Source organism: Drosophila pseudoobscura, chromosome 2 (genome assembly GCF_009870125.1).
Source record: "Drosophila pseudoobscura strain MV-25-SWS-2005 chromosome 2, UCI_Dpse_MV25, whole genome shotgun sequence".
In the NCBI taxonomy this organism is placed as follows: domain Eukaryota; kingdom Metazoa; phylum Arthropoda; class Insecta; order Diptera; family Drosophilidae; genus Drosophila; species Drosophila pseudoobscura.
The window spans coordinates 10,858,159-10,885,294 of NC_046679.1; the positions used below are offsets into that span (position 1 = coordinate 10,858,159).

The 27,136-nt window shown below is 47.4% G+C and overlaps 1 protein-coding gene across 1 annotated transcript in view; it reads right to left on the reverse strand.

The window, feature by feature from the left end:
• Positions 1-26,864, reverse strand: part of beat-VII (beaten path VII) — a 39,370-nt gene extending 12,506 nt beyond the window's left edge. The window contains exons 1-7 of the mRNA XM_002137293.4: positions 26,135-26,864; positions 9,823-9,932; positions 6,348-6,446; positions 5,918-6,053; positions 5,673-5,809; positions 4,616-4,841; positions 4,151-4,364 (exon numbers count right to left, since the gene is read on the reverse strand). Coding sequence (XP_002137329.3) covers positions 4,151-4,364; positions 4,616-4,841; positions 5,673-5,809; positions 5,918-6,053; positions 6,348-6,446; positions 9,823-9,932; positions 26,135-26,192 — 980 coding nt within the window. The 5' untranslated portion in view covers positions 26,193-26,864. The remainder of the gene's footprint in view (positions 1-4,150; positions 4,365-4,615; positions 4,842-5,672; positions 5,810-5,917; positions 6,054-6,347; positions 6,447-9,822; positions 9,933-26,134) is intronic.
• Between the last annotated feature and the right edge of the window lie 272 nt (positions 26,865-27,136).

Genomic DNA, 27,136 nt, shown 5'->3' on the forward strand with positions numbered 1-27,136 from the left:
GGGGCACGCCATTTCGACGTCTTGTAGTCGCTATCGACGAGGCACTTACCTAGACATTCTGGTCCGTCTCCGTCTCCTCCCACAGCTTGCAATTAAAACTAAAAGCGCATTGGCATTGGACGTTGGCGTTTAAAAGTTGCCGTAAATTTAAGTGACCGACCGGTCCCTTATCCGAGTGGCCCAGTGTCGGAGTCGGAGACCGAGTCCTGGCCTTGTCCAGTTCTTTGTCCCCTGGAACCCTAGAACCGACTCCGGCATTACTGCCGCGGTTTATGGCACGTCAACGTTGGCCACCGTTGACCCGCCTTAAAGGATTACCGCCACACACGCGATCAGGGCCAACAAAGCAGCTAATTACCGACGCAGCCACAGCTACACGGCCAGCCAATTTCTGGCGCTTCAAATACACCAGTCGCGACATTTAATGGCCGCCCTTTTGAGGGTCAAGTCAGTGGCAATTTGGTCTTGGCGAAGGGAAAGGAAAGGAGAGAAGAATTAGGGAAAGCCACACTGAAAATTAAATGAAAATTGCCAGCTGCATTTTAGAGGCGCTCAGCTCTGCCTTTGTTTGTGCTTGGGAATTTCTTCGGGCAGAGGAAGCCTGAGAATTGTTGGCAAAAGTGCAGAAGTCCTTCGCCGAAACAGTTGCTGTTTAAGTACTTCCTCAGACATCTCTCAAAATAATTTAGAAATTTACTTTTAATAGGAATTTCATTATGAACCAAGTGCAATCTACGAGTGGAACTACTCTACTACTCCCCTAGTCCATGGGGACTGCATAGCCTCCCTTTAAACTGACATTGAGGGAGCAGGAGAAACATTCCACTGCACCGATTAAGGAGGTGTTTCCTGTGGCCGAGTTAGGTTGCCGTTTGCTGGCTTTTTGGATTGCTTTTCGGATCCCGTGTGTGTTGGCCACCTGTTCGGGGAACTTACGGCACAAAAGAAGCAAGCAAAGGGCAGCCAAACGGCCGGAATAAAAGGCAGTAGGCAGCCAAGTTGCAGCTAGACACCGACACTTCCACAGAAGCTAAAGCAGAAGCAGATACAGACCTTCAGACCTGCACAGCGCTTAGGTTGAGTTGTGCTCCGGCTGGCCTGTACAGCTGAGCCTGCCACAAAGGCCTTACGTGTTGCACAAACATAAATTGTGCAACAACGTGTAAACTACTTTTTGACTGCATGAAACGCGCCATTCCCATCCCCATGTCCTTGCCCAGGCCAGACCTGCCTTGGTATCCTACGAGTATTCCTGTTTCTGCTGCTGCTGCTGCTCGTTGTTCCCTCGGCAAGTGTTCATTCAAAGCTACGTGTTATACCTTTTATAGCCATGGAAGGAACGTCTGCTGCTGTTGCTTTTGTTGCCTCATGGCTGTAGCTCTTCTTTTGTTTTTTGTGCTTTTCATGTTGCATTCTTAAAGTCATTTCAAGCTGCTCTAGAGAAAGGAGGAGAGCAGCCAACCATAACGAATTGTTGTACGAGTATTCAGCTTCATAATACGGCAATGAGAGTATGAAAGCATTTTGATGTTCTGGCTTTTGAGTGGCACTCGACGAAGCCGGTTTGTCGGCCCCCAGTCACTAATCACGTTAAGCGGTTAATTACTTTGGATGGCTTATATCGCACACTCCCATACACTCCCACCCAACCAGTCTCCCACACACACCCCACATGGCGTATACTCAATATTTTATGCTGTTGCCCATTGCAGGCCATAAATCTTGCAAGGCCGCTAGGCGGCAGAGCAGTTCAGTGCCTGACCCGAGGCATGGCTCTTGTCTGGCGGTGGGTATGACATTAGCATTGCATTTGCATAAAATAACATGAATATAATCGCCATGCTCCACAGTACGCCCACAACACCAGTCAGGCGCACTGCGCGAGGCGACACCCACACACGTTCGAGGGGCGCATAAGGCATAAACTTAATAAAGAGCGCAGTTTATTCCTGGACGGCCGAGCAGCCCAAGCCGTGCACCCACACTCTACCCCATGAATAAGCACACACATGCAATGGAATTTATGCACATTGGCATTGGCATGCACATAAACGCTGCCTGTTACTGCCTGCCACTGCCGCCGCCCCTTTTGTTTTTGCTGTTCGTCCTTGTAATTGTTGCTGTTGCCGTATTTGTTGTACCTTTCATAGGGTATAATCATTTTGAGCAGGTGTTCGCATTGCAGGAAGCATTTTCGACCCCAAACAGCATATGATCTTGTTCCACCTGGAAGGAATAACTATGTCCGTCAGTCAGTATAGGAGCTGAAGCCACCAAGATCGGAACACTCTATATATAACATATCATAAAACTTCAACTTTAACTTGAAATATTGACTGTATCAGGGTATCTGAACCTTCGACGCCCAAATGATACTTTTGTTCCTGGTTTTTGTGGGATGTTGTTATTGCATGTGCACTTTATGTGTATCCATTTTTTCCGAGTTTACACCGCTGCTGCTAGACTACTGCATAAATATGCAACGCTTATCATATGCTTTTATGGCACAAAGGCTTTCCAGTTTCCAGTTAAGGGCGAGTGTGAAATCACGCCCACATAAACCCATAACCGAAGCCGTCTACAGGTGTCTGTCTGGCTAAAAAAAGAATGGGTTTCCCAGCCAGCGAAAAGTTAACGATTCAATCTAATTTATTGCAGAAGCCTCTAATCCTCAGTGCCTCAGTGTAGTACACATCTTCTGCGATATTCTGGCTTATGTATATTCCCTCTGTGCTTTGCATATAATTTATTTCATATTGCCATTTGGTTTTAGCGAAATTAGTTCTCCAGACCCCGTCGTATACCCCACTCTGAGTTGCGGGGAAATTATTTATAAAATAGTTCCGCGTTCGGCTCGTGCATTCGGAGCTGGCTCTGGCATTCTGCCTCCCTTTCTGCTTACGGCAAATGCAATTAGCGTTCGCTGATTACCAGGCAAGGAAATGGCACGAGTGTAAATTATGGTTTTTAGTTTATGGCAAATTAACCAAGTGGGTTTATTTCATGCTCACACACACACACACATGCGGAGCTCAAACTTTTTACGGCCATAAATTGGGAATTCTATGGCGGAGGCGGAATACGAAACTTTTTAGCTTATGCAAATGCAAAGCTAAAGCAGGCAATAAGCTTTAGGCAGTCCTTAAATGGCAAATTCATTAACCAATTACCAGGGGCCTTGACATTTAGAGTGTCCATCATCACTCTGGGAATAGTGGACCGACCAGTGGCCTGAAATGTCCCAAAGAGCGAAAGTTGGTTGCAATATTATTATTTTTAGGAACCTCACACACCATCTGCCATCCCTCCCCCGAAAGTGTGCTACGTGCCACGTGGCGTATGTGTAATATCAGGCACGACCAGGCAACTTCAAAGAAGCAGGCACTTCGTGGAAACTCGCAGCGACTTGTGGCTTTCATTAAACTGAGACCACACCCACATCCACTCCATACGACACCTTCACCTTCACCTACACCTTCTCGCCCTCCCCCTCCCCCCCTCGCATACACACTTGCAACAAAAAGTTGTTATATTGGAAAAGTTTCTGTGCTTGATTTTTAATATCACAGGTGAACGTAAATAATTTATTGCGTTCATTTACGTTTCACATCCAATCGCCACCCACGTGAAGATTTCGAATACCCAGCGCCATGGCAGCCTGGGAAGGGGGAACAGCGGAAACAGGGGAGCCGTGCCACAGAATTTATTTATGCGTTATACAACAAAAAGGCAAAAAAAAAAGACGAAGAAGTCAGGCAACGGCAAGCCACCACAAGCTCCAACAAGCCCCAAACAATGTGCCAACAGCCGTTGGCCTTAGCAGCGCCAAAGCAAAATCCTTTCAGACCATAGATAAGAAAACTTTAATAAACACGCCACACACGCAACCTGGGAAATTGATAAGAATATGAAAAGTTTGCGCTGGGCACTGAGTAGCTTGCCTAGCAACCCCCTGCCGCCAGAATCCTAGCAGAGGGAAACTTTTCACATTCCTTCCTAGTCGTAGAGCTTGGCTTGTGGCTCGCGAAAGTTGCAGCTTTTTAATTTGTATAGCTCATAAATATGGTTCAGAGAGCGGTCTCCGGTCTCCGTAATGGCGTTAAGGGTCAGGTTTCGTGATTAATGGGCCTGGGCCGCCATCAAAACTCACCTGTGCTTCTTCAGCTCCATCTGCTGTTGCTTCTTCAGCTCGAGCTTCTTCTTGTTGATGTCATAGTTGCGCTGATGTATCTCATGGAACTCGCCCACGTCATGGTAGTTAGCCAGCGAGCCAAACGGATTGTTGTATATACTGCCTCCGCCGCCAGCGCCGCCGCCATGATGGTGGCCCTCGTGATGGTGTGCGGCAAAATGCGGAAATTCATCTGCAAAGAAAAATAGTAAAGAGCAAAGAGCAGGACATCAGCGATCAAACAATCTAATTAACGTAAATGCTGCAGCATTTTTTGGTTTCTGATGACTCCTCTGTCCATGTTACACTCTCCACAATTTGGAACTCAAATAACGACACACAGAAATGTCGCATCAGCGGCGCAGCAAAAAAGTGATTACCATTGTCGGACCTACTCCCACGCTCAAGGACCCCTCACCCTCTCCCTCTCCCAGTAGTACTCACCCGCACGGGCGCCGGCCGGCCAACGAAGGCTCTTGTCATAGCGGTCCATGAATTGGCCCACTGGGATGTGGTACTGCTGGTGGTACTGGTTGTAGTACTGCTGCTGATAGTACTGCTGCTGCAGCTGCTGCTGACTCAGCTGCGTCTGCTGCTGCTGCTGCGTGCGGCGCTGGTGCTTGCCGTTGAACGAGAACACATGATGAGTGCGCACGTACTTCTCCTCCACCTGCCGAAAGACAAACACAAAAAACACACAAAAACGAGGGTTGAAATTCAGTGTTGGTGGGTGGGGCTTGCGGGCCTGATAAGGGTACTCGGTTCATTGTAATTGTTACAATACGCTTTGCACAAAAGTCACTTCAATGTCAAACCTCTGCCCTCTCCACGACCCCATTCTCTGGCGTACAGCTTAAATTAAATATGGATCATGGCACAGCGGGTCAGTTCCACATCTGCTCTCCACTCCAGGACACCCATACGCCCCTACACTGGTGCACTTTTTCGGGCGGAAGGGGTGGTGGGGGTAAGTGGGTTTCAGTGTGGCCCAGGGGCGCGTTTATGAATAAATTTCATTTTAGAGTTTTCCCATATTCCATCCGCCACTGGCAGACATAATAAATTTATTTAAATTTCATTTCCTTTTCTCGCTCGCTAGCTGTATATTTTTCTTTTTTTTCGTGGGAGGACAGCAACATCTGGCTCTGGCTTTTCGTAATTAAAATGAAAGCTGCCCTGACCGCTCGTGTAGGCCATAATTATAAAATGGCTTAAACTGATGTTAATCTCCATGCACTGCTCCCATGGATACGGGCTCTGCAACACTGCCACTGAAACAGACACTAGCTCTGCCACTTCCCCTGACAGTCATTTTGAGTGCATTATCCCACTGATTAACCAGAAGGCTATTCAAGGCCCCGACACATGTGATACTCGCTAATAATCCATTGCAAATTGACTTTGTTTAAAGGGCAAACAAGCGAGTAACATTCTCGCAATCCAATTGTGGTGGATCCCTATCCCTCCATGCCATACGGTTTCAAATATCACGCATACGCACCTTTTTCCCATTGATTAGCCACGTGATGTGCGGGGCAGGCCGTCCGCGAGTGGTGTTGCACAGTGCGAAAAGTTTCTCGCCCACCGCAAAGGGAGTGCGTTTGCGGAACTTAATTGTGGGCGGACCCGTCTGGGGCACTGCATGACAGATAGATGGATAAATAGATAGATAGATGGAGATGGATGGGAAAGGAGACAATAATTAGAGTGGGCCTCTTGTAAATGGTGGCGATAATTGTTACGCACAGAACACGCTCATCAGCTCGTCGGCGCTGGCCTTGGTGAAGATGGGTGTATCCGTGGAGACTTCGCAGTAGAACTGCCCGGAGAGATCGAACTGCACATCCCTGAGGGTCACCTGCTGCTCGTTGGAGTTGTCCCACTGTAAGTGAGAAAGGAAATAGAGGAAAGGAGCGGATTAAAGTGGCAGACCAGACACAAAAAGTTCATTAGCAAATCAATTGATTCTTCCACAGGGTGGGTCTCGTAGATGTATGGTAAACGTCTACCAATTAGCTGCGATTTACTAGACCATTCTTCAATTGTTAATTCGATGACAATTATCGAAGTCTGAGTGCGGAATGCGGAGTGCGGAGTGGCAGCGTTAATGATGATTGAGTAAATAAGTGAGCACGGCCCAGAGAGCACTTTGGATGCCGCCAAACCTTGTACTTACGTCAATTTCAGCCCCTTCGATGGTGGAGTTACGGAATGGCGGGTTCCGTCCGTTTATAAACTCGAAGAACTTGCCCTTGTCAACCTTCAGCCATGTCACCTGCAAAGCACAATACATTTTGCGTAATATTAAAATACATATATCCGAAAAACTGTTGCGAATGATGGCTCCCAGCAATACCAGGAAATCCCCAAACTCGACCCAGATTCAAGTCAATCCATGGCTGTTTCTGACAGTGATTGAATGTGTCATATTTGATGGCATGGCAGCAGCCGCTGTCCCCTGGCCAGGACCCCGACTCCCCGCTTCGGGGTCTGTTAATATTGCCAAAGTAAATTATTAAACTGTTTAAATTGCACAACTCGAATGCCAGAGAGCTTTCCCCTTCATCTCCGACTCTGTCTCTCCTGGCGATGCAATTTAACTTTGCAACAAGTTGCAACAAACAGAACGACGCTGGGCGAATTGTTTGCGCGTTAAACTGTAAAACTGTAAATAATAAAATGTTTTTATTGGAATGGCAATGGCAATGTCAGAATGGCGGAATGAAGGGGGACTTTGCGCATGTCACCCCTGCAATTAAAAGCAAAATCTACTCGTACTCGTACAAATGCCACTAGCAGCGCAAGGGACGGCCCGGCACACACAAAAAGTTTCATCATTGCAGAGATGGAAGCGGAAGGGGCTTAAGCAATGTCAACGGCAAATATGAATAATGAAAATGGAAATTAATTTTCATGCGCAAGTTTTCCACATTCAACTTACAACTAACTGAGGGCCAGAATGGGAGACATTCCGGACTACCGTCGGATGGTGGCTGGATGTGCGGCTCTTGTTGCCGGTTTTTAATTACAGCAGAGCATTTATTTATTATGCATATTTTTTAACGCCAGCCCTAGCATTTATGTATTTGTTATAATCATATTTGTGCACTGTATTTGTGCTGGTGGATTAAAGTAGAAAAGTAATTTATTTTGCTCTTTAGATAAGGTCTTATCCGGCTGCACTCTGTGGACTGTGGACTGTGGCCACTCGCTCAGTTATTCCACGTGTGTCTCCCGGGCGTCTGCTGATTGCCCGATTGACACGCTCCCAGTAAATTGCATTGATTGCACGCAACTTAATAATATTAATGTGCTCATTGAATGTGTCCGCGGCAGGCGAGGCGTATGCGTAATGTCTACCGCAAGCCTCGCCATTACTCAGCCGACCCGTGGCCCCTGATCCGTATGTGTTTGGGTGTCTGTGTGCTTAGCGTTTTGCGGGTCGTTTGTTCTGCGGGTCAATCGATAAAGCACACACCCCTGCCATATAATGAGAGGGCAAACACAAACTCAAACACAAACATTGCGACCAATGTGGAACGTGGAGGGAATGACCGGCCATTACCGCACTCTAGGACTGCCAGACACGCATCAAATTTTTATCAACCACTTGTGGTCGTTCCAAACATTTTCCCTCGATTTGACATGCAGCACCGTATCGTCATAATATTGCCAATGGATCTCTCAGAGTAATGAAAAACAAAGGCCTCGCCTCCCACTCCAAATATTTACCATCCCAGGAGTCGCGGCAGTCGGGAGTCGGCAGCCAGGAGCCTGGCATGTGTTTGCTTTTGGCGAGTCTGCTGCTCGGGGCCACATCCAGTGCTCGACTTTATTTCCTTTGCTTTTACTTTTGTTCTTGTTGATGTTTGTGCTTATTAGCCCGCATATACGAGCCAAGTCGAGCCGAGCCGAGCCGGGCCCCGCTTTGTTCCCAGGTCTCTTGTCACAAAAATGCTGAAAAGTGTCGTGCCTGGCAGGCGGCAAATCAAAATCTCATTAATGTGCACTGGCCCCGATTCCGGCGTCGATTCCCCCTGGCTTATGGCGTAATTAGTTTATTTAATTTGTGTGCATAAATATTTTTGTATATGTACGAATACGAATATTACCCAAAAATGTATGCTCTACATGTGTAAAGCGGCCCGTACGGACGACAGTATTCGCATTTGCGTTTTAATTGCCTTTTTAGTGCCACTTCCACACAATTTGCCACGCTCCGTGCCACAATTCGAATGAGATCGGGCGTCGCTCACGGTGGGAGAGCCCTTGCTCACGAGTATATAGTTAATTATACTAATTAGCCATCGCACTGGCCACAACTCGACCAACTGGCCGAATAAATGAATGTCTACATCTGCATGGGGAGGCGTCGCTGCTATTTGACTGTTTGGTTATTTGGTTAGCCAGCTAATTGTACATGTTTCCCGTCCGTGGTCCCCGATCCTGATCCGTGTCCACTCGCCGGAACACATTTCACATTTGTGCGGCTCAGCGGCGCATTAAACTTGTTCGCTGACACTTTGGCGGCAAATCGGCAACGAAGCGTTGCACGAATGAATTTCCATGCAAATGAGACGTCGCACACAAAGCCAGCTTAAAGTTGCCCCGGATCACGATTCGGAAATGGAACAAGGAACAACAGAGGGATATCCAGCTCTCACTCATTTCTATAATCAACTTTGGCGCACTAAATCCATCTTAGTTTCATGGAAAAAATCAATATTCGGGTAATGTAATCCACTGCTGGCTGCCCAAACCATTCCTCCTTGATGTGCCATAAAAATTTGTACGCTTTTTTTATGGTACTTAGAGTGAACAAAACGTCAACGTCAGAGGAGACTTCTCTCTGGCGCTGGCCTTGAGCTGTGAGAATTGTAGTTCCAAAGTGCGTCCCGCCACAAAGTTCCGAGCTAAATTGAAAGTATGCGGAGGCAATGGAGGCTAGGGGCCATGGGCCACTGGGCCATTATGCGGTCAAGTTGTCCCGGACTCGGTGACTGGGGCAGTATGTTTGCCATAAATTCTACGGCTCCTCGAAGCGGGACACGGATCAGGCGGAGGGCCAGGGCTTGGTCATGATTTCGCCTACGCAAGTGCGTGTCTACTGATGTTTCGTGATGGAATTAAGTAAACTGAAGTGAAATTAATTGCCGCGTCTGGGAAACCCACACCGAACACTGAACACTGAACACCGAACCTAGCAGAAACCTAGAGCCAGGAGCCGATATTGAGACGGAAGTGGTAAGCGGTTTACGACTGGATCCCTTCGATGGTGTGGAATGGCACTTTGAGTGCAAGTTTGTTTGCTGCACAGGCACAGGGTCCGGTCCGCGATGCGGGATGCCTTTGACTACCACAAAGTTGCGGCACGAAACTTGCTTAAAATTCCTCCATGTTTCAGGGTTCTGTTCGGTTTTGTTTGTCACAATGCAGTACCGGAAACTTTTGCCCACAAAATAGCACAAGGCAAGGCGAACAAAGTTTCCTTGTGGGCGGGGGAGAAAAATAGAGGCCGTGGACGGGGCAGTTTTTATTTTTCAATTTAAAGTTTTTAATGCGCTTTCCATAATTTATATCGCCCATGCATGGACTAATCCAGGTCACGCCACGCTAATGGACTGAGGCCATTCTAATCCATCGCCACTTACCTTGAAGAGTATTTCCGGTTGGACATTGTGCCGGCACTTGAAAGTGGCGCTCGAGCCGCGCTCCACATACCGGGGCACCACCAGCTGCACCTCCACGTCCGATTGTCCATCTGTGGGCAGGTTAAACAAGCAGAAAGTCTCGGTTATATGTAGGTGCGGCAAAAAAGCAATTACAATGAAAATCATCGACATCGATGCTCGCCCAATTGTGGCTTAATTGAAAAACCATTAAAAGGGCCTGGCCAAATAAAAAGGAAATCGAAAAATACCGAACACCGAGAATATGCAGGCAATTTAAAGTGTGGCAGCCCCCCAGTGCCGTACATGTACCCCACATTTTTCGACTATTCTTCTGTGCAAGTAAAAGAGGAGACACAGGACCCCCTGGAGACCCTGCCTGGTGCGGCTTCCCACTCTGAACGATCCGTTCTGCTCTTCTCCTGCTCTGAGCTGCCAGCTTACTGGACATCGTCCTCCCAGGATTGTGACCCCGCCCTGGCTCAATAAATCTTAATTTGTTTGCCAAAGTGCACATGAGAAATTTTTGCGCCTGCATGCCGGGGGCCAGGGGTGGCGGCGCGTCTGCCCGACGCAGCCCGGGTGTCAAATATTTGTGCCCCTCTTTGCACTCGGTCTCTTTCCTTCGCCTTCTGATGGTGTCATCGTGCCATGTGGGGCAAGGTGGCATTTAAACGACATTTTTTCCGGCTGGTAGACCGCTCTACTGACCCCAGTGGCCGGCACGTACGAGGCAAGGTGACGGTACTGAATTGAGCTTTAAAATTGAAAAATTTATATTTGTTCGCACTTCACACTCATGGCCAACCACTAGCCGGACACCCGCTGCGTATACGTAATGTCTGCGCTGGATATTTTCCGGGCACTTGTTGACATTTAGTGTGTGTTTCAAAACCAAATAAACTGTACGTTAAATGAAGTAACTTCCCTGTAAAATGATGAGCACAGCTTTAATCGGTGTGATCTTCTGTACTTTTTTCCTATTTTTCTGGGACATGATTTCCCAATAGACTCTTTGGCAAGACTTTTCAAAATTGCTCGGTGGAAATCGATAAATTAATTTTGCATGTGGCAGCAGCTACCAGGGCGCTTCCGCCATTCGCAATCATAATTAAGACACAAAGTGGCAAAGGACAAGCAAACACATTGCCACAGTCGGGATCGAAAAGGGCCTGCGGCTACCCCGCGGCTCCAATTTCGATTCCATTTGCATTTTCATTTATTCACACCACGCGTCCATCGTCAGTCACGCAAAATGTCAACGACTGAGTAAGTAAAAAACGTGTCTGACAGCGCGAAAAATATGGAAATAATCGGATAACGTGAGGCCAAAAGAACAAAACCCAATGAAATGAAGCGTGTCAAGTGCGAATGCGAGTACGAGTGTGAGAGTGCGGTGTGAGTGTTGGCAGTAGGTTGCAGGGTGTATGGACTGCCCTGGAACAGCTGGCAACTTGTTGCCATACATGGTATAAATATGGCCAAAATGCCTTCCCCGCTTTGGTATCGTAGCCCCCAGCATGACGTACGTGTTCGTGCCGCACGCTAACGAGCCGAAATTTACGAAAATTCAATCATTGCCCAGGCCGACCAGACCCAGACCCAGAACCAAGACTCTTCGGTAGATAAAACCGCAACCGTCAGCCGCAGGCAAGAGGCACTGGCATCTGGCCACAGGCAAAAGCAGCAGACGAAGGAGCAAACTGACACCAGAGGCTGCACGGCCAAAGACCTACGACCCCACTGGCCTCTGACTTCCAGAAACACCCATCCCTCCTGGCTTTATAATCATGTCGAATTTTTTGACATTAATGTCGCAATACTTTACGTCATTTTTTACCCAGCTGGCAGATGGGAGATGGCACATCGCAGATGGTAGACTACGGTAGGCGGTTGGCGGCTAGCCAATATATATCCAAGAAAAGACAATGAAAAACAGGGCAAAATAACGAATTCGAACTGCACGACGAACCGCTGACAAGGAGCTCAGCAACCGCAATTATGCTCCGCTGACTGCCTGCCAGACGGGAGCACAAAAAAATTCATTACAGGCGCTGGCAAAGAGAGAGGAGGCGACTTCTTTGGGTTGTGCAACAAGCCACGAGCCGCGTTGGCAGGAGGCTTTACCTCTCCTCCGTTGCCATCCCACTGCGTTTACTGCCTGACTGACTGGATGGATGGTCGGATGGGTGGATGGATGGATGGATGGATGGATAGATGGAAAAAACGAGGTTGCTTTGACAGCAGCTACGTTTTGTTGTACGTGTTGTACTTTTTTACAAGCGGAAATTGATGATTTTCCACGCGCTGAGCGACAATAAAGCGTGCATCATGTCAGAAAAACGCAAATAATCAATCAATCAACATTAATCAACGCTCTGCCCCCGAGACAAGCCGCACTGGGCAACTGTTGCAGCAACTTCGTTCTGGGCCGCTTCCTTCTGACTTTAACAACTAGATTAGGCCTCCAAGTCAATTGAAATTTATTGCCAGATGGAACAACAAATCCAATTCGGAGAGTTATCAATTTTAAGTGTTTCGGGGAGATTTATCAATAGGAACTTTATGCGCTTCCATATTCTCATTCACTCCCAGATGGCTGTAAACTTTCGGGCAGGTGTACAAAAATATACACTCCCTACGAACCGTTTACCGAAATCATTCATAACCATTTACGAGTCGGTATTCTCTCCATTTCAACTTTTGCCTCTGGGCAACCACATTGCTGACCGCTACTCAGAAGCAATTTGAGCCGCTCTCCATCTCCATCCCATTTAAATGAATGGTCCTGAATGAGTGGCAAATGCCTTGATTAATGGGCGCACTATTAAAGTCAATTATTGTTTGCCAGAGGATAATTTAAGAACTATTGAGCTAGCCAGGTGATTGATTGCTCCTGAACCACATGGAAAGGCCGCAATAATTACTGTGTGGCCACCACTGACACTGCCGGAGCCACAATACGAGTTTGCCTCTGCTCCACCGCTAATTGCAGCAAACACACAAACAACACCAGGACACACAAACTATAAAGATCAATTTTCGGGCATTTTGTATGAATTGATTTCCGAATCAATATCTGCACTTTGGCAGCTTTTCCATCGATGATTCAAGCTCGATGAACGATGCTCAACCCCGAGGGCCCCAAACGAGTTCGAAATGAATACGAATAGTACGATATTTTGGAGTGAATGATTGTCGGTCAAAGCTCGGCGCCTGTTGCAATGACAGGGCAAAACGCAATTATATCAACTCGAGGCGTTGTGGTCAGTCTCCTGGCCAGTCTCTGTCCGTCCGTTTGACTGAGAGCTTGTTCGTCCAGCTGTCAGTCAGGCTGTTAGAAGCCCCACGGCGCTTTGAACATTCTGTTGCTCTAGCCATTATGGCTGATTGGCAGACGGATAGCCAAAGCCGTAGCCGAAGCCCAGAACAGAACAATACAAAATACGAGTGCGAGTGCGACTTAGAAGAGCACATTCCATGGAGTTCATTAGACAGTGGCAACTGCCAAACCGGCCTTCCTTCCCCTATCTGCCCGTCTGCCTGTCTATTCCCCAACAAATACTTTTCAAAACTGATTTCCTGTCCTCATTACTGCTGTTTGTGTGCTGCTCGCTCCAGTAACTTGGCCGAGCTGTGCCGCCGAGCGTGACAGTCAATAATTTTCAACATCCAGTGTCTTGTCCGGCCAGGGCACGGACACCATCCATTTTCTAATTGATTTGTGGCCATGTGGCTTTCCAATGTAAATGTATGCTTGATTGGGAGCCCAAGGCCTGATCCGGGCAGTCACGGCTGACAGACCAATTCGGGCGGCAAAAGTCCGCAAGGCTGGTCCGTTTTAAGGCTGACCGCACGAAAGCCAACATTTTTCTAATCCCACAAATATGCACAGAGATATACACATGTATATACTCGTAGGAGTACGAGTATATCTAAGGCTGGCACGCACACTATCAGCAAACATAAGCCAAACAATAAAACGGCAAACACCCGACATTTACCCACACTTGGCCAACAAAAAGGAAAAGGCCATAAGTCGTTATGCTGCCGAGGCGTTCGCTCAGAAAATGTAAGCACTGGCTTTGGTCGTTGGTCGGCGGGGGCCCGCAGCGGCGGCTGTCCTTGCTGGGGCACGAAAACAAAAGCCCCAACAAGGTCCGCCAGCATGTTGGAGGAGGCATAAAGTAATTTTATAGAACAAATCACAGGCATTAGCGGATATAAATCCAGTTTATCCCTGCCAGTGTATGCGCGCGTGAAATTCAAATATCTGAAACGGAGAAACGGACCCCAAAAGGATGAGGGGGGACTACGGGATGAGGACTAAGACTACACGCAACATTGGAGGGACGCAAGAAAAATGGCCGATTGTGGCCTGGACGTGGCCCTGCAGCAGAGTATCCTTGGGCATGTTTAGGGCTTGTAATTTCAGATTGGAAATGGAAAAATATTCATACATATACTCCACCTCGAACGAGTGCATGAAAAACTTTATTCCCTGCAGATCCCCGAGGAATAGAACAGAGTTTTAAATTGTGAAACTACCAGGGAATACAAATTACTTTGACTCTGGCAAAAGGTAACTTAAACTGGAGTAAAAACTGTTAAAGTTTTGTTGGCTTCAAGCGTAGGACTCCAAATTGAATTGCCGCACAAAGGCAATCTTTTATTTGATTCTGTAATTTTCACTCGCACATTTTAGTCACATTTCTGAAATTAAATCAAAGCCGAATGCTGCATGAATGAAATCAAAATCAAAAGAAAATGAAAATAGCCAACGCGAATGTCTCTCACAGCAATACACACACACACAGACACCATCCTGTGCCCCCACACACAGAGGCATTCAAGCACCATGACCGACAAAAAGTAGCCAATGTAATGGCCAAAACAAAATATGAAAGAAAATTGCGGACCGGCCAGGGCCAGTGCCAGAGCCACAGCTAGCAGCCAGCAGCAGTACGAGTGCCAGCAGCAGCAGAGCCAAAAGCAGAACCAGCGCGCCACAGGAAGCCAACTTCCTGGTTGAAAATTTTATCTGGGCGGTCCTGGCAGCGACTACCAAAATGGGAAGAAAAGAAAGAAGGCAAAACGAACAGAATCCGTTTATATGTACGAGTACGAGTGCGAGTGCGAGTATAAGAAAATGGCTTCAAGGACACCTCATGGTAGGGCTGTTGCTGGCGGCTGCACAACTACAGCCACAGCCACAACTACAGCTACAGCTACAGGGCCATCTAATGCCTAGGCTCTGGCCCTGCCCTACCCCCAGATCCAGTCCCAGTCGCGCCCACAGGGCTGCCCTGCCCGGCACGTAAAGTACATGCCCGGTAACACGCCCCGCGCCCATTTACAAGGCCATGGAGCAAACACATGTAGGCCATGAATCTCATAACGAGTGTTAGACATGCGCCACGACCCAATGTCTTTGTGTTTGTGTTTTGCGCGTGTGTGTGTGTGTCTGTGTGTGTGCATGGCTGGCCAACAGTTGCCGCTTCAGTGAACGCGACCTGGACCTTACTGCCTCGTAAAGATGCAGACCATTAAAGAAATGAAAAGCAAACGCTGACGACGCCGGTCCCACCGACGACGAACCACACATAAAAATACTTAAATTACTTTTAAGGGGAATTATTTATTATTAATGGGCTCCTGCTTCCCACCAAACAACGTGTGGACAGGGCGGGGCGGAGCAGGGTTTCGGTTTCATTTTCAATAATTTTGTGCCTTGGCTAATGCGGCGGATGCGTAATAAACATTTTCAATTTGAGTTTGAACATTTGAGCAGCCGGCCCGAAAAATGCAATTTTCATTGAGGAATACTACGGTTCACAAAAGGCGCCCCATTTCCGGTGGCTACATTTATTCATGTGCCGCAAAAACACATTCCGCAATCGGGTTGGGTTGGCAAACACATTTAAATCATTCACGACAGCTGGCCGAACCCAAAAACTGGATTTGACATTTTTCCTCTCGCCGCACATTTCTGTGGATGGCTCGATTTGTTTATTACCAAATCCGATTCAATTTCGACTCTGCCAGCGGGCCGCCACACACCAGTCTAGTCGCAAGCAATTAAATACGGGGCGGGGTTAGGAAGAATTATATATTTTTTTTTTAGTTCGCGGCTACGATGTGGGAAAAGTGACACGCGCAGCTGTTTTACGGCTTTTCAAAATTGAAAACTTTTGCCCCAGGACACAGGACAAATGACAGGATGGTCGGGCAACCGCAGTTGGACACGGGCAATAGGAAGGGGCCGTAATGGGGATGTGGGCTGTGTCTGGTAGCACACGCCCACCTTGACAATTAATGGGGGTCCTTGCCACTCGTTCTGTCCAAACCATCCGTTCCTGACCGCCATCACGTTTGAGCCAGAGCCAAAGCCACAGCCACAGCCAGAGTCACAATTATGTTGTGTATACGCAACGCCAATCAGCTAAGGAATATCCTCCTGGCCAGCTTTTTGAAGTTGGCCTAATCTCTAATCTACACAAGCATTATGCCGCTGACACAAACATGGGATGAGGGCGGAGCGGCTCAGAGCAGGGGATGACGCGACTGGGCCTGCAGCAATATTCGAGCCTGCTGATGATATTGACATTTATGCTTGACCCACAGCTGAGCGTTTTTTTTTCTGTTTCCTCGTTCGTGTTTCGTTTTGCAGAGGGTATTCCGATGTTGATCAGATGTTGGCAATGCAAAGAAGAAACCTTGTAAATATATTTTCAATTAGCATCAAAAGGTAAGTCCATACATTCAGTATGTCTCTCTTCAGCATAAAGGAAGAATCAACTAGTTCTTACTCTATGCTACACCGAAATTTCATGTAGTTTTTAGAAGATTCATAACCTACACAAAGGAATCGTGAGATATTTTAGTTTCATGTTTTTTGAACACACGCCGGATGATTTTATATCATATATAAAAATCTATCGATCTGCAAGGGTATCAAAAGCTACGGCTCCCAAAAGCTAGCATTTCCTTCTGGTTTTTTGTTGGCTTCATCATTTTGATCAAAATGTGGGGCACAATTTTCGTTGACACTTGGCCGCACCTGCTTCTGGCGCTTGTCGCCTGCCGCTTGCCTCCTGCCTCCTGCCTGCCTTCCACATGCCTCCTGCCTGACTGCCGCCCACCTGACAACCTGTTTGGTTAATGTCTGCGGCAAAGTGGGGGCGATGCACAGACACAGACACATTGAACGTCCAGAATGGTCTGGACATTTGCCGTGTGCTTCCAACCCCTGACAGAAAATGCGCATTGGTCCCTGAGTTGAGCCCCGTATGGCGCATTGGCCAAGACAGTGGCAAAAGCAAAAGTAAAAGCATATTTGCTTAGTGCTAATAAGGAGACGAGCAGCAGACTCGTAAGGCCCTGGGCGACAGCATACCCTCGTCAACCTTGGCCAGAACTTGTTGAAACAATGCGCGTAGGACAAAAGTCCTTGCACAATCAATGCCAAACGGCCTTTGTTTGCATTCCAATTCCGAACCCGATCCCAATCTCAATCCGAATTCCAATTGCCGCTGCTCCCGCTGGCCCGAGGCGCCATTAAAAAATCAACGCACAGCCGGCTATGGACGGCGACGGCTATGTAAAGTGCCTTCATTATGCGATTGCTTCCCGTCACCGATTTCAGGCCGGGGCCCTCGTCCAGGGCCAAGGGCTCGAATATTTTTATTTTTATCCAGCCCGGAACCCCACACACTCCCCCACAAAAGGCGTAACAATCAGCTCAGGGCAACATAAAAAAGGCTATATATATATCCGAATGGTATGGTACAGTATGGTATGCCATGGGTATGGTGTGGCGAGTGGCTGGGCCTTTATTTGGACTGCATGATTTCTGGCGATTGTAATCAATAATTTACGCATTTTCATTTTGCCCAGCCCCAAGGAGGCATTAGCATTGGGGCCGCAATTACAAAGACAGAAGTGCCAGCCATTCAAGTGTGTCCTTATGTGAATCCCGTACCTCTCCACCCACTGGGTCTATCTCTCTTTCTTTCTCTTTCTCTGTCTCTGTCTGCCTGTGTGAGTGTCTGGGTCTGCGTTCGTGGAAAGTTTTCCCTTTTCTGGCTGCTTTTGTCTTCGTTTTCTTTTGGCTAAGCTATTCCCAAAACGTCTTTTCCCAACTCGTCGCTGCATACACTTGAGTGTGCTCCAAGCTGGTTTGAAAGTTAAGTTTGAAAGTGGAAAAATGTCTTTGGCTGGCTACCAACCTCATTTGCAGTCAGCCCTTCCAGATTGCTGCTGTTAATTTGCACACATTTCTGTGTTATTTATTTATATTTAATTTTTACCGCTGACTCTGTGTATTTCCTTCTCCCCACAACCCACTGATTCCATTATTATGAGGGAGAAGCCATTGTTGCTGCCCCATTATTCAGCTGGTAATTCCTTGAGGATTGTGTTTACTCAAGTGCGCATGTGGCTGCCAATTGACGCGTATTTGGCTTTGTGCTCTGTGCTTTGCCGCCTGCTTGCCTGCTCTCTTATATAATATACAATTATTGAGCGCGCCGTGATTGCCGTCTCCCGAGCAGCCATGAAGAGAAGAGCTATAGAGCCACGGAGCTATGGAGCTATGAGGCTATGAGCAGCCATATAGCTTCTGGAATAATAAGCAGCTTAGTCTCAGCCCGAACTTGGCTTAACTTGGATTTTGTTCAGTGCTTGGCATTGAATTTTAAATGGCCGGCAAATAGCTGAGCAAAGAATATCAATACCAGTGTATACGGCAATGGTTGGGCTTTAATTGGGTTCGCAGTATGCTTAAATGTCGCAAATGTGGTAATTAATAAGGCGCCGGGGCGAAGCAAAGATTACGCATACGCACGTGAGCCCCGGCCAGAAGTCAAGTAGGCACGAAAGCGCATATTCATAAGCCTTCTACATTACCATTATTAATTCAATTTAACGCATGAAATATTTTATTCATACGCAGACCAAGATCGTGTTAAGGAAGGCAATGGTACTTTCTGGTATTACTCCAACATCAGCCTCCATGGGTGTTCATTAGCAGCTCTCGAACCCTCATGCTGAGTCACCTGCCGCATATTAACTGCAGGGCTAGGATATTGTCGAGAAAGCCGCACAATCATTACAGCCTGCACAGTCCTCCACCAACTGGATAAATTATTGCCCTTTCACACAAGCATACACACTCAGAAGTATGGCCAGGAGCAGCAGCACAAGCATCAGGACTCGGAGAGTCAGTCCAATTAATTAAGCAGCTGCTTTGTGCTTTCTGGACGGGGTAAGCAAAGCATACTACACAAAGTGCCCTGGGATAAGTAGACACATGTATCCGATTTGCATGGGAACTTCAGAGCTTCAGCCCCGAGATATGTGGCATGGACTAAATTGCTTAGCTGCTCAAGTTCTAAGCAAGGATAAATGGTAAATCTGTGTTTATACAGCAGCACTTAAACAAGATTATTTGGTTTATTCTGTATAATTTATGGATTTGTTCCATCCACCATCCATAACTATTCAACGATTTAATCACAAATTCGTTATAATTTCTAGATTTATATTCAACTTTTCACACTTTCTCCCATGACAAACTGAAAGTTGTTTTAGCCGCTTGTCACACAATTCATGCGACTCACTCAATTTGCAGTAATCACACTTTATTTGTCTCATTTCTGGTGTTCATAAAAAGGCAGAAGTTCGGGCCCAAAATCGGGGCCCAGGCTCCAGCTTATTGTTTGTCATGTGTTTAGGGGCGCGTGTCTAGATTTCGACTAGTGTTTTATTGCCTACTTTGGGGCGCCCCACTCGTATGGGGCTTTGCTCCACTCTTCAGAGCTTCCCTTTTCCACTTCTATACTCTGCTTTTATGTGTCCCGTTAACAATACTTTCAAGTGAGCACACACACACACATACACATATGGAATGAAAGAAAATTACACACATACATATACCCACACGCACTTGGAGAAAGGGAAGACACGAGTGCAAAAACAAAACATTTGCCTTTCATTTGCGCCCCCTTTGCATAATAAAAATGTGTAGTTTACTTCGTTTTTCCTTTTTCTACCCTTGCAGAGGAGGGTATTATGATTTTGATGTGTCATGTAGGCACTTTCGGCATACCCTATATTTCCATTCATGCATTACAAAATTAATAATCGAAAGTTTTTAGGTATGATCACTACAGCATAAAGCTGCCAGAGAAATTATCGGTCGAACACTAACACTTTATCCACAAATATTTTTCAGTCTCATTCAATTCTTTTTTTTGCATCTACCTGAGAGACTAAGCAGTTAAGGATACCTTTTGTATGTCGCTTACCGCGTACGTCGACTCTATATATCAGCTAATTCCCATTCTCATCTGTGCAGCGGGTATCTCATTGTCGACTCTTGGCTCTTTCTGGTTTTTTTTGTCTTTGTTTGTTGGTTCACCCATTCACATTTCCCACTCCCGGCCGCGTGAAGCTCAGTCGGCCAACTTTTGCTAGCCCTTTTTCCAGGCATTTGCTGTCGTTATTGTTTGTTTGTTCTTTCGTCCTGCTTCCTGTCTGCCTGGCTGCCTGACTGCCCGACTCCTTGCTCCTGCCTCCTGGCTGTATCACCGTGTGCGGCTGTGTGTGGGGCGCGAGTGGGTGCGGCTTGTTCATATATGTGTGACATTTCCGACTCTGTTTAATTTTCCATTCTGCTCGGTTCACTCTTTCGCAGAGACGTTCTTTTTTGGGGCATTTAATGCGAGTTCTTTTTTACTTGGGCGGCCTTACAATAATAAACTTTTTAGTGCCTAGACATGTTTTTATTTTGCTTGATAGGGATGTTGTGGGCGGAAGAGATTGGGATGGCGGTAGAGGACACACGGATACAGGCAGACACAGGCTTTTTTAATTAATTTTCCCCACTGTCGGCGAATCGTTTGGATGTGCACCATGCGGCTTTATATCGCGGGCTTGTGTACGTATCGCGGCAATAAAATAAAATACTCAGTCGCCGACTTTAAATTGTCCCAGGCTTTGGCAGTGATTAAATTGTTATGACTCTGCCTCTCAGTAGGGAGAATGATGTTTTCGGTGATTCATGGAGCTCTGAATCAGGGTCTGTTCTGTTCTGTTCTGTTCTGATCCGCTCACCGCAAAGCCAACAAATGCTTGGGCCATAACCCGATTCCTAATGACTTGCACAGACATTTACAGATTGAACTTTTCCCATAACTGCCCGACTGTACCCGTACTTCTATGATTTGAATAGAACTGGGACCGGGACCGGGACCGGTAGCGGTATCGGGTTTCGGTTCAATTTATGCGTTTTGCTGTCATTTGTTTTCTTGACCACCTCGCTTATGGCTTAAGCTGTTTCGGATTCTGCCCAGAAATTTATGCGCCATCACTTTGGCCTTTGATCCCGGGTGTTTTTGCATTTGTGTGCTGCTTCCGCCCCAAATCCCTTAAAACCTCAAAAAAGCTGAAACTTTCCCCCAGCCATCCAGGCAGGAGGATCATTCATTCATTTTGTAGGAATTGCCTGGAGCGTTTGACTTTGACTTTGGCTTCGGATTTAAACTGCTCTCGACCTTTGTCAAAAGTTTTGAGGCCGAAAACTTTGTGGCAAAAATCAAACTGTGGATAATGATGAATGCGGTGGCCAGTACTTTGTGGCCTAGTGCTTGCGAGGGCCCTCGGCCCTTGGCTCATAATACGTGGACCTGCTATTCTGGTCCTGAATAATTAACGCATCGCTGGGCAGCATTCAAGCCGGACTCGAGCCGCATCCCATCGATGTGCCAGTGCCGGCTGTCATTGTAGGAAGTCAATTTACATTTCGATTTTGCTGGTGGACCTCTCAGACTTTCCCTTTTTTTTGTCAACACTCGTTGACCCTCGCGTGTCGCTGGGAAATTTATGGATTTTTGCGAAATTTATTTCGGGTCGGTTCGGGTAGGGTTCACTGATTCGCCGGGTCCGGGTTCGCCGAGATTTATGCTGCAGTGGTTTCCTGCTGCGTGCCGCCTTATTAAGGCTCATTAAGGCAGACTCTGGCGAACAAGTTCCGGGAAAAAAAAGTTATCAAGTCCGAGGACGGAGCTGCAGAGGAGGCAATAAAATATAAATACCATCAGTATTTTTCCTGATAAAAACCGGGGCGCGATTTACTGTCAACAGCAACAACAAGGATGATTCTTCATAAACTCATAAATTTAGTGAAAAATGGCAAATCGATTCCGTTCCTTTGCGGTCATTGTTATTACAAAACTGTCAGACCAGACCCAGCCAGATCCCAAGTGGAGACCGGGTCCGGGTCCCTGGGACAAGTGTGGGGCAAATGCATCCTCTCCCACGTTTGGGGCCAGCTCCGCAAATCCCTCTTGATAAAGTGCTTTCTTTCGGGCAGACCTCCGGCATCCAGCATCCAGTGACTGGCAAGTTGAAGCGCTTTTCCTCAAGTGTCGCATTATGGCCATTCTCGGAGGCAACGCCTCGATGGCTCCGCAGTTTCCAGCTCAGTTCGTTTTAGTGGCGGATTTGGCATTGGGAGGCGACCAGATTTATGCAGCTGCTTTCATGCGTAATTATTTGCTGACATCTTAATAGTTTTTCCAAGTCCCTTTAGCCGCTTTGACTTTTATTTGGGGAACTTTACAGCCGAGAATAGCTGACAATCGGATTGGCTCTGCTTGAAATTGGGGGCGCAGAGCAGTGTATTGCAAAGTAAGCTTCATAAATATTTCAGATCCTACACTTAGGCATAATTGTTTCAAGGAAGCGTCCTTTCCTTTTTTATTTGCCTGTTTGTGATCCGCTGTCTGGGGCCGTCTAGCAGCTGGCAGCTGGCATCTGTCACCCACACACATATCTGCAGAGGCAGAACGTATAGGAGGTCTTTTTAATGGTCCCCCCGTTTAACGACATTGCCAGAGGCACCATAAATAATACAAATAATAGGAAACGCAGAAATATAAAATTCGTTTTCTTGTTCGAAGCCTACGTCTACCGCTACTGGTGTCGCTCCTGTCGCAGCTCCTGGTTCTGGTACTGGTACTACCTCTCATGTCGCTCTGGCAATTTGTCGTGTGAGCAACTTTTTGATAGGCCGCACCACGCTTTGGCCGATAAACCCGGGACTTTCCCTCGTCTCTCCATTTCGCTTTCCTCTCTGCTTTCGCTGCTTTCCCCTCTCTTCAGGCTAAAGGAAAAACAAGCTTAAGTCCTTGTCGTCCTTGGCGAGGCGACGCCACCTTGGGGCTTTTAAGTTTGACGCTCGTTTATAGACTTTGCACACTTTGCATTTACTTTACGGCGCCGCTGATGCGGCTGATAATAAGACCGCGCGGCGTATGCGCATTGCCAGCAAAGCCACGGCCCAAAACACAGGAAAACAATGGAAAAAAAACGAGAGTTGAGCAAAGTTTTCACAGCCCGATACACACACGCCTCAGAGACACCTAGGCCAGCTTCAGTTCCGAACGATATGGAGATGGAGATGGGGTCTGGGTCGGGTCCGGATTCAGCTTCCGGCTCTGATGGCAGCTCTCGCTCTCGAGCATTGCTTTTGTTTTTACCGAAGCTTGTTTTATAACTTTTTGATTGTCTTTGCGCCAAATTTGTGCAAAATTGTTCCAAGTCCTGTTCGAAATTCCGCTCACCTGCGGCTGGCTTGAGCAAATTGTTCGACTGGGTATGGGGCAGGCCCCATGCATTACGGCGCCGCGAGTCTGCCTGCCATGTACGAGTATAATATTTGCCTTAATCTGATTTCTGCCACTCAACTTAACTTCGACAGCACACGGAGTGGGTATGGGTCGAAACTTTGCCCGTGGCAAAAGCAACAATTTATGGACCGCTTACAATATTTATTTCGATTGGAAAGGCCAAGTTTTCCTGCGTTTTTCTTTCGAGTGGAGAGTCCATTAAAGTGCAATGTCAAACGGCTGTGGATGTGGATGTGACTGTGGCTGTGGCTATGGCCGGGGGCCGAAGGGCAGACTGCAAAAAACTTTCATTAGATATGCCAAAAGCGTCTTTGCACAGCAGCACGGTACTCACTTCCCCGGGCCCTGGGAACTCGGCCCGAAGAGGAGCTGGCTTTGTCAAAGTCATCACATGTCATATGGCAGACAGGCGAGGCAGGCGGCCAGGCACTGGCATGGCCACGCAGTCAGTTAGTCGGCTGCAGGCTATAAGGGTCTATCTTGCTGCGTCTCTCTCTATCTCTCTCTGCTCCGATCTGTCGTTGCCTGTCGCCTGTGTGATGTGTAGGTCCCCAAACAGACATCCCCAACTACATCTACATCCACATTTACATCCACATCTCTGGCTAGCCCGCGGGGCAGGAGCAGGAGCAGGGGCAGGACCAGCCCTGCCATTGAGGTTGCACCGAGTGCACACACTTGCCTTGTTATGGCTGTCCCAGTCCCCTTTGCCACAGCCACTACTGGGTCTCACAATTATTACATTTGTATGGACATGTGGCCACATTAAGTATACGACGCGAAGGCCAGCCATCGCCTCAGGCTGTTGCCTCGACTCCTGCTCCTCCTCAGCTAATGTCGTCGTCGACGTCGCTGAAGTGGCTGTTAGCCAGTGGCTTGACACAATATTTATTCAAATGTGAATTTCATGATGCAGCTTACTGTTTAGTTAGTCAAATTGATTTATGTTTTGCTTTAATTTCGAAACGCCATTCGCCATCAAGAGCAGTGCAAACAGAGAACGAGTTGGCCCTGCAGAAGCAGAAGAAGCATTCGATGAGCGTATTCCCGTCACGTGCGCCTTTTGTTGCTTGTGTAAATAAGTGTTCGGCAGACTTCACAACTCAATTAAGCCGTCAGCCGAGCGAGTGCTGAGTGGCCCAACTAATGAACTCCTCTCCACTCTGCACCGATTCGATCCAGCAACCCACCCAGCACTCGCCCAATAAATAATTCAATCAGAACAATTTCAGTACAGAAAATCAATAATAATCGCATCAAGTGTCTTCGGGCAGTTTCGATTACACTTTCCGGATCTGAAGCAGAAGCAGAGGCTGAAGCTGGAAGTGGATGTGGATGTGGAGTCGGAGATGGCAACGTGTTTAAATTCTTAAGAGCCCATACACTCAACCAACCACTCAACAGCCGGAGCTGCTAATCTTTGTCGGGGGTCGGGGGTCGGGGAAACTTTTGCTTTCACTGGCATCGTCTCCATAAAGATTCATTTCGTTTAATGACTTGAAATTGATTTCACTGTGGCATCGGCGCATTTTATATGACGCCACTCCATGTATCCATGCTCCCATGCCGAAGGAGAGAGTGTGCTGGGGTAAAATGGCAAAAACGTGCTTTACGACAGGATGATCTCCTTCGTTGGGTTGGAGCTCCTGCCGCGCCCCTTGGCGAATTAATTTTTCAGCAATTACGTTGCCAGCGACAACGGGTAATAGATACAAGCCAGGATTCGGGAGTCAACGAGTCAGCGTGTTGGGAGCCAGGATCCAAGTGGGGGTCGGAGACTTTGAACCGCTCCGCAACCGCGCAGTTGTGTTTTACGAGCTGCTCATTGGGTTTTTGATTAACTTTAGACCGAAATGAAGCTGTAATGAAATTTAATTTTGTGGCATACTTTCCGCCGCTCATTGGTTCGTTAATCAAATCAAATTGCCAAAGGCAATTCCCATTAGCAGCGACATTTCGCATTCATCGCGAGTTGCAAGTGCTGCAAGTGCCGATCCCTGGAAAGCTAACCATTCACAATTTATTAAAATTAAACTTGTAAACTGCCAGACCACCCAAGGCCAAGGCATGGGCACTGGCACTGGCCCTGGCACTCCCTCCCATTCGACCGAGCCAGACCGGACCGTAAAGGCGGAGTACGAGTATGTATGTTTATGGAGTAAATAATCGAAGCGTGCACCATGAATTATTCATGAATCTTATGGAAAAGCAAGCAGCAGTCAGAGGTGGCAGGTGCTGAGAATGTGTCCGGCTGCTGCCCCTGCCCCACCCTATGTCGCACCAAGTGCGTGACATTCGACTTTCTTCAGAGTCGAGACCCGTGCCCCATTTGCAATTAGCCAGCGGCAGGTTTACTCTTAACTTTTTTGCATATGCAAACCCCAAGCTAAATGCCAATATTTTATAAATAAACGAAGTTGTCGTTTGGTAAACTTGGGAAAAACTATTCATAAAATATTGATCGGCCAGTCCCAGGATGCCTAAGTTTTCTTCCCAACTCAAATTTTAGGGAATCCATTCCGCAATCAAAGAAAGAACAATCCACAATCATCCACAATCAGCCACAAAATGGTAAGCCGAAACATGATTGGAAATGTACTTACTTATTGGCTTTGTATATAGTAATCCTAAAAGTAAAACGATTATCCAAAACCTATGCATATTTCCGTATTGGTTTGTTCCAGCTGAAATGGCAATTCGATGCAGAAGTTCCGCCCCTCTTTGCAAGTGGGTTGAATTTTGGATTTGGGTTGGGTTCGGAATAGGTTTTGCAATTGGATTGGTTTTGATTTTTTCCTAAAAGCACACAAAACTCTTCAAACACAACGAGTTGTTGGCCATCAGTCAATGCAGAAATACGAATATCGAAAATCGAATGATTTCTTGCCCGATCAGGCCACTGATTATCTTCACAAAATCACTGGCAATGCTTCCTTTGGAGTTGCACAAAATCGGTGGCTTGTTTCTGACTTCGTTTTGGGGGTTCTACTTTGGCACCACCTCACAAATATCGATCGCAGAGTTACATGTTTGATTTCCCGACGATTGATGCACGCGCGCAGTTAATTAACTCGGGGGCAATCGCATCGCGCATCCCCGGAGGAAAGGATTCGGCTGGGGCAGATGTCCTGCCAGTCACCCACTCTTCTCCCACTCTCACTCTTCTGATGGAATTCGCACTCGGAAATTTCACTTTCGCACTACACTACACAACAGGCTTGCGGAGCTGTGGACTGACTCCGGACTGAGGTTGGATCCGGGGCTGGTTGCATGCGCGCACTTGTTGTGCTCGTCGCAAGCGTTTATCCTAGACTGAAGTGGCAAGCGAAACGGAACGCACTGCCAGGCTGGAAAATCGACGGGCTGAGAATACTCCCACACCGACGCCTCCACACCAGAGCCCCCAACGTGGGAGTCGAGGCATTCCAGGGAAGTGCAAAACCCACGAACCCGAGACACGAACACGAGCACGAGCACCCGCCGCGCCAGGCACGAGAGAGCGAAAGCTCAGGACGAGAGCTTTTCCGCTCAGTTATCCGGCCAGTTGTTGCGCTACGGCAACAGTTCCTTGGCCTGTCCCCGCCCAACGCCGGTTCCAGCCAGCC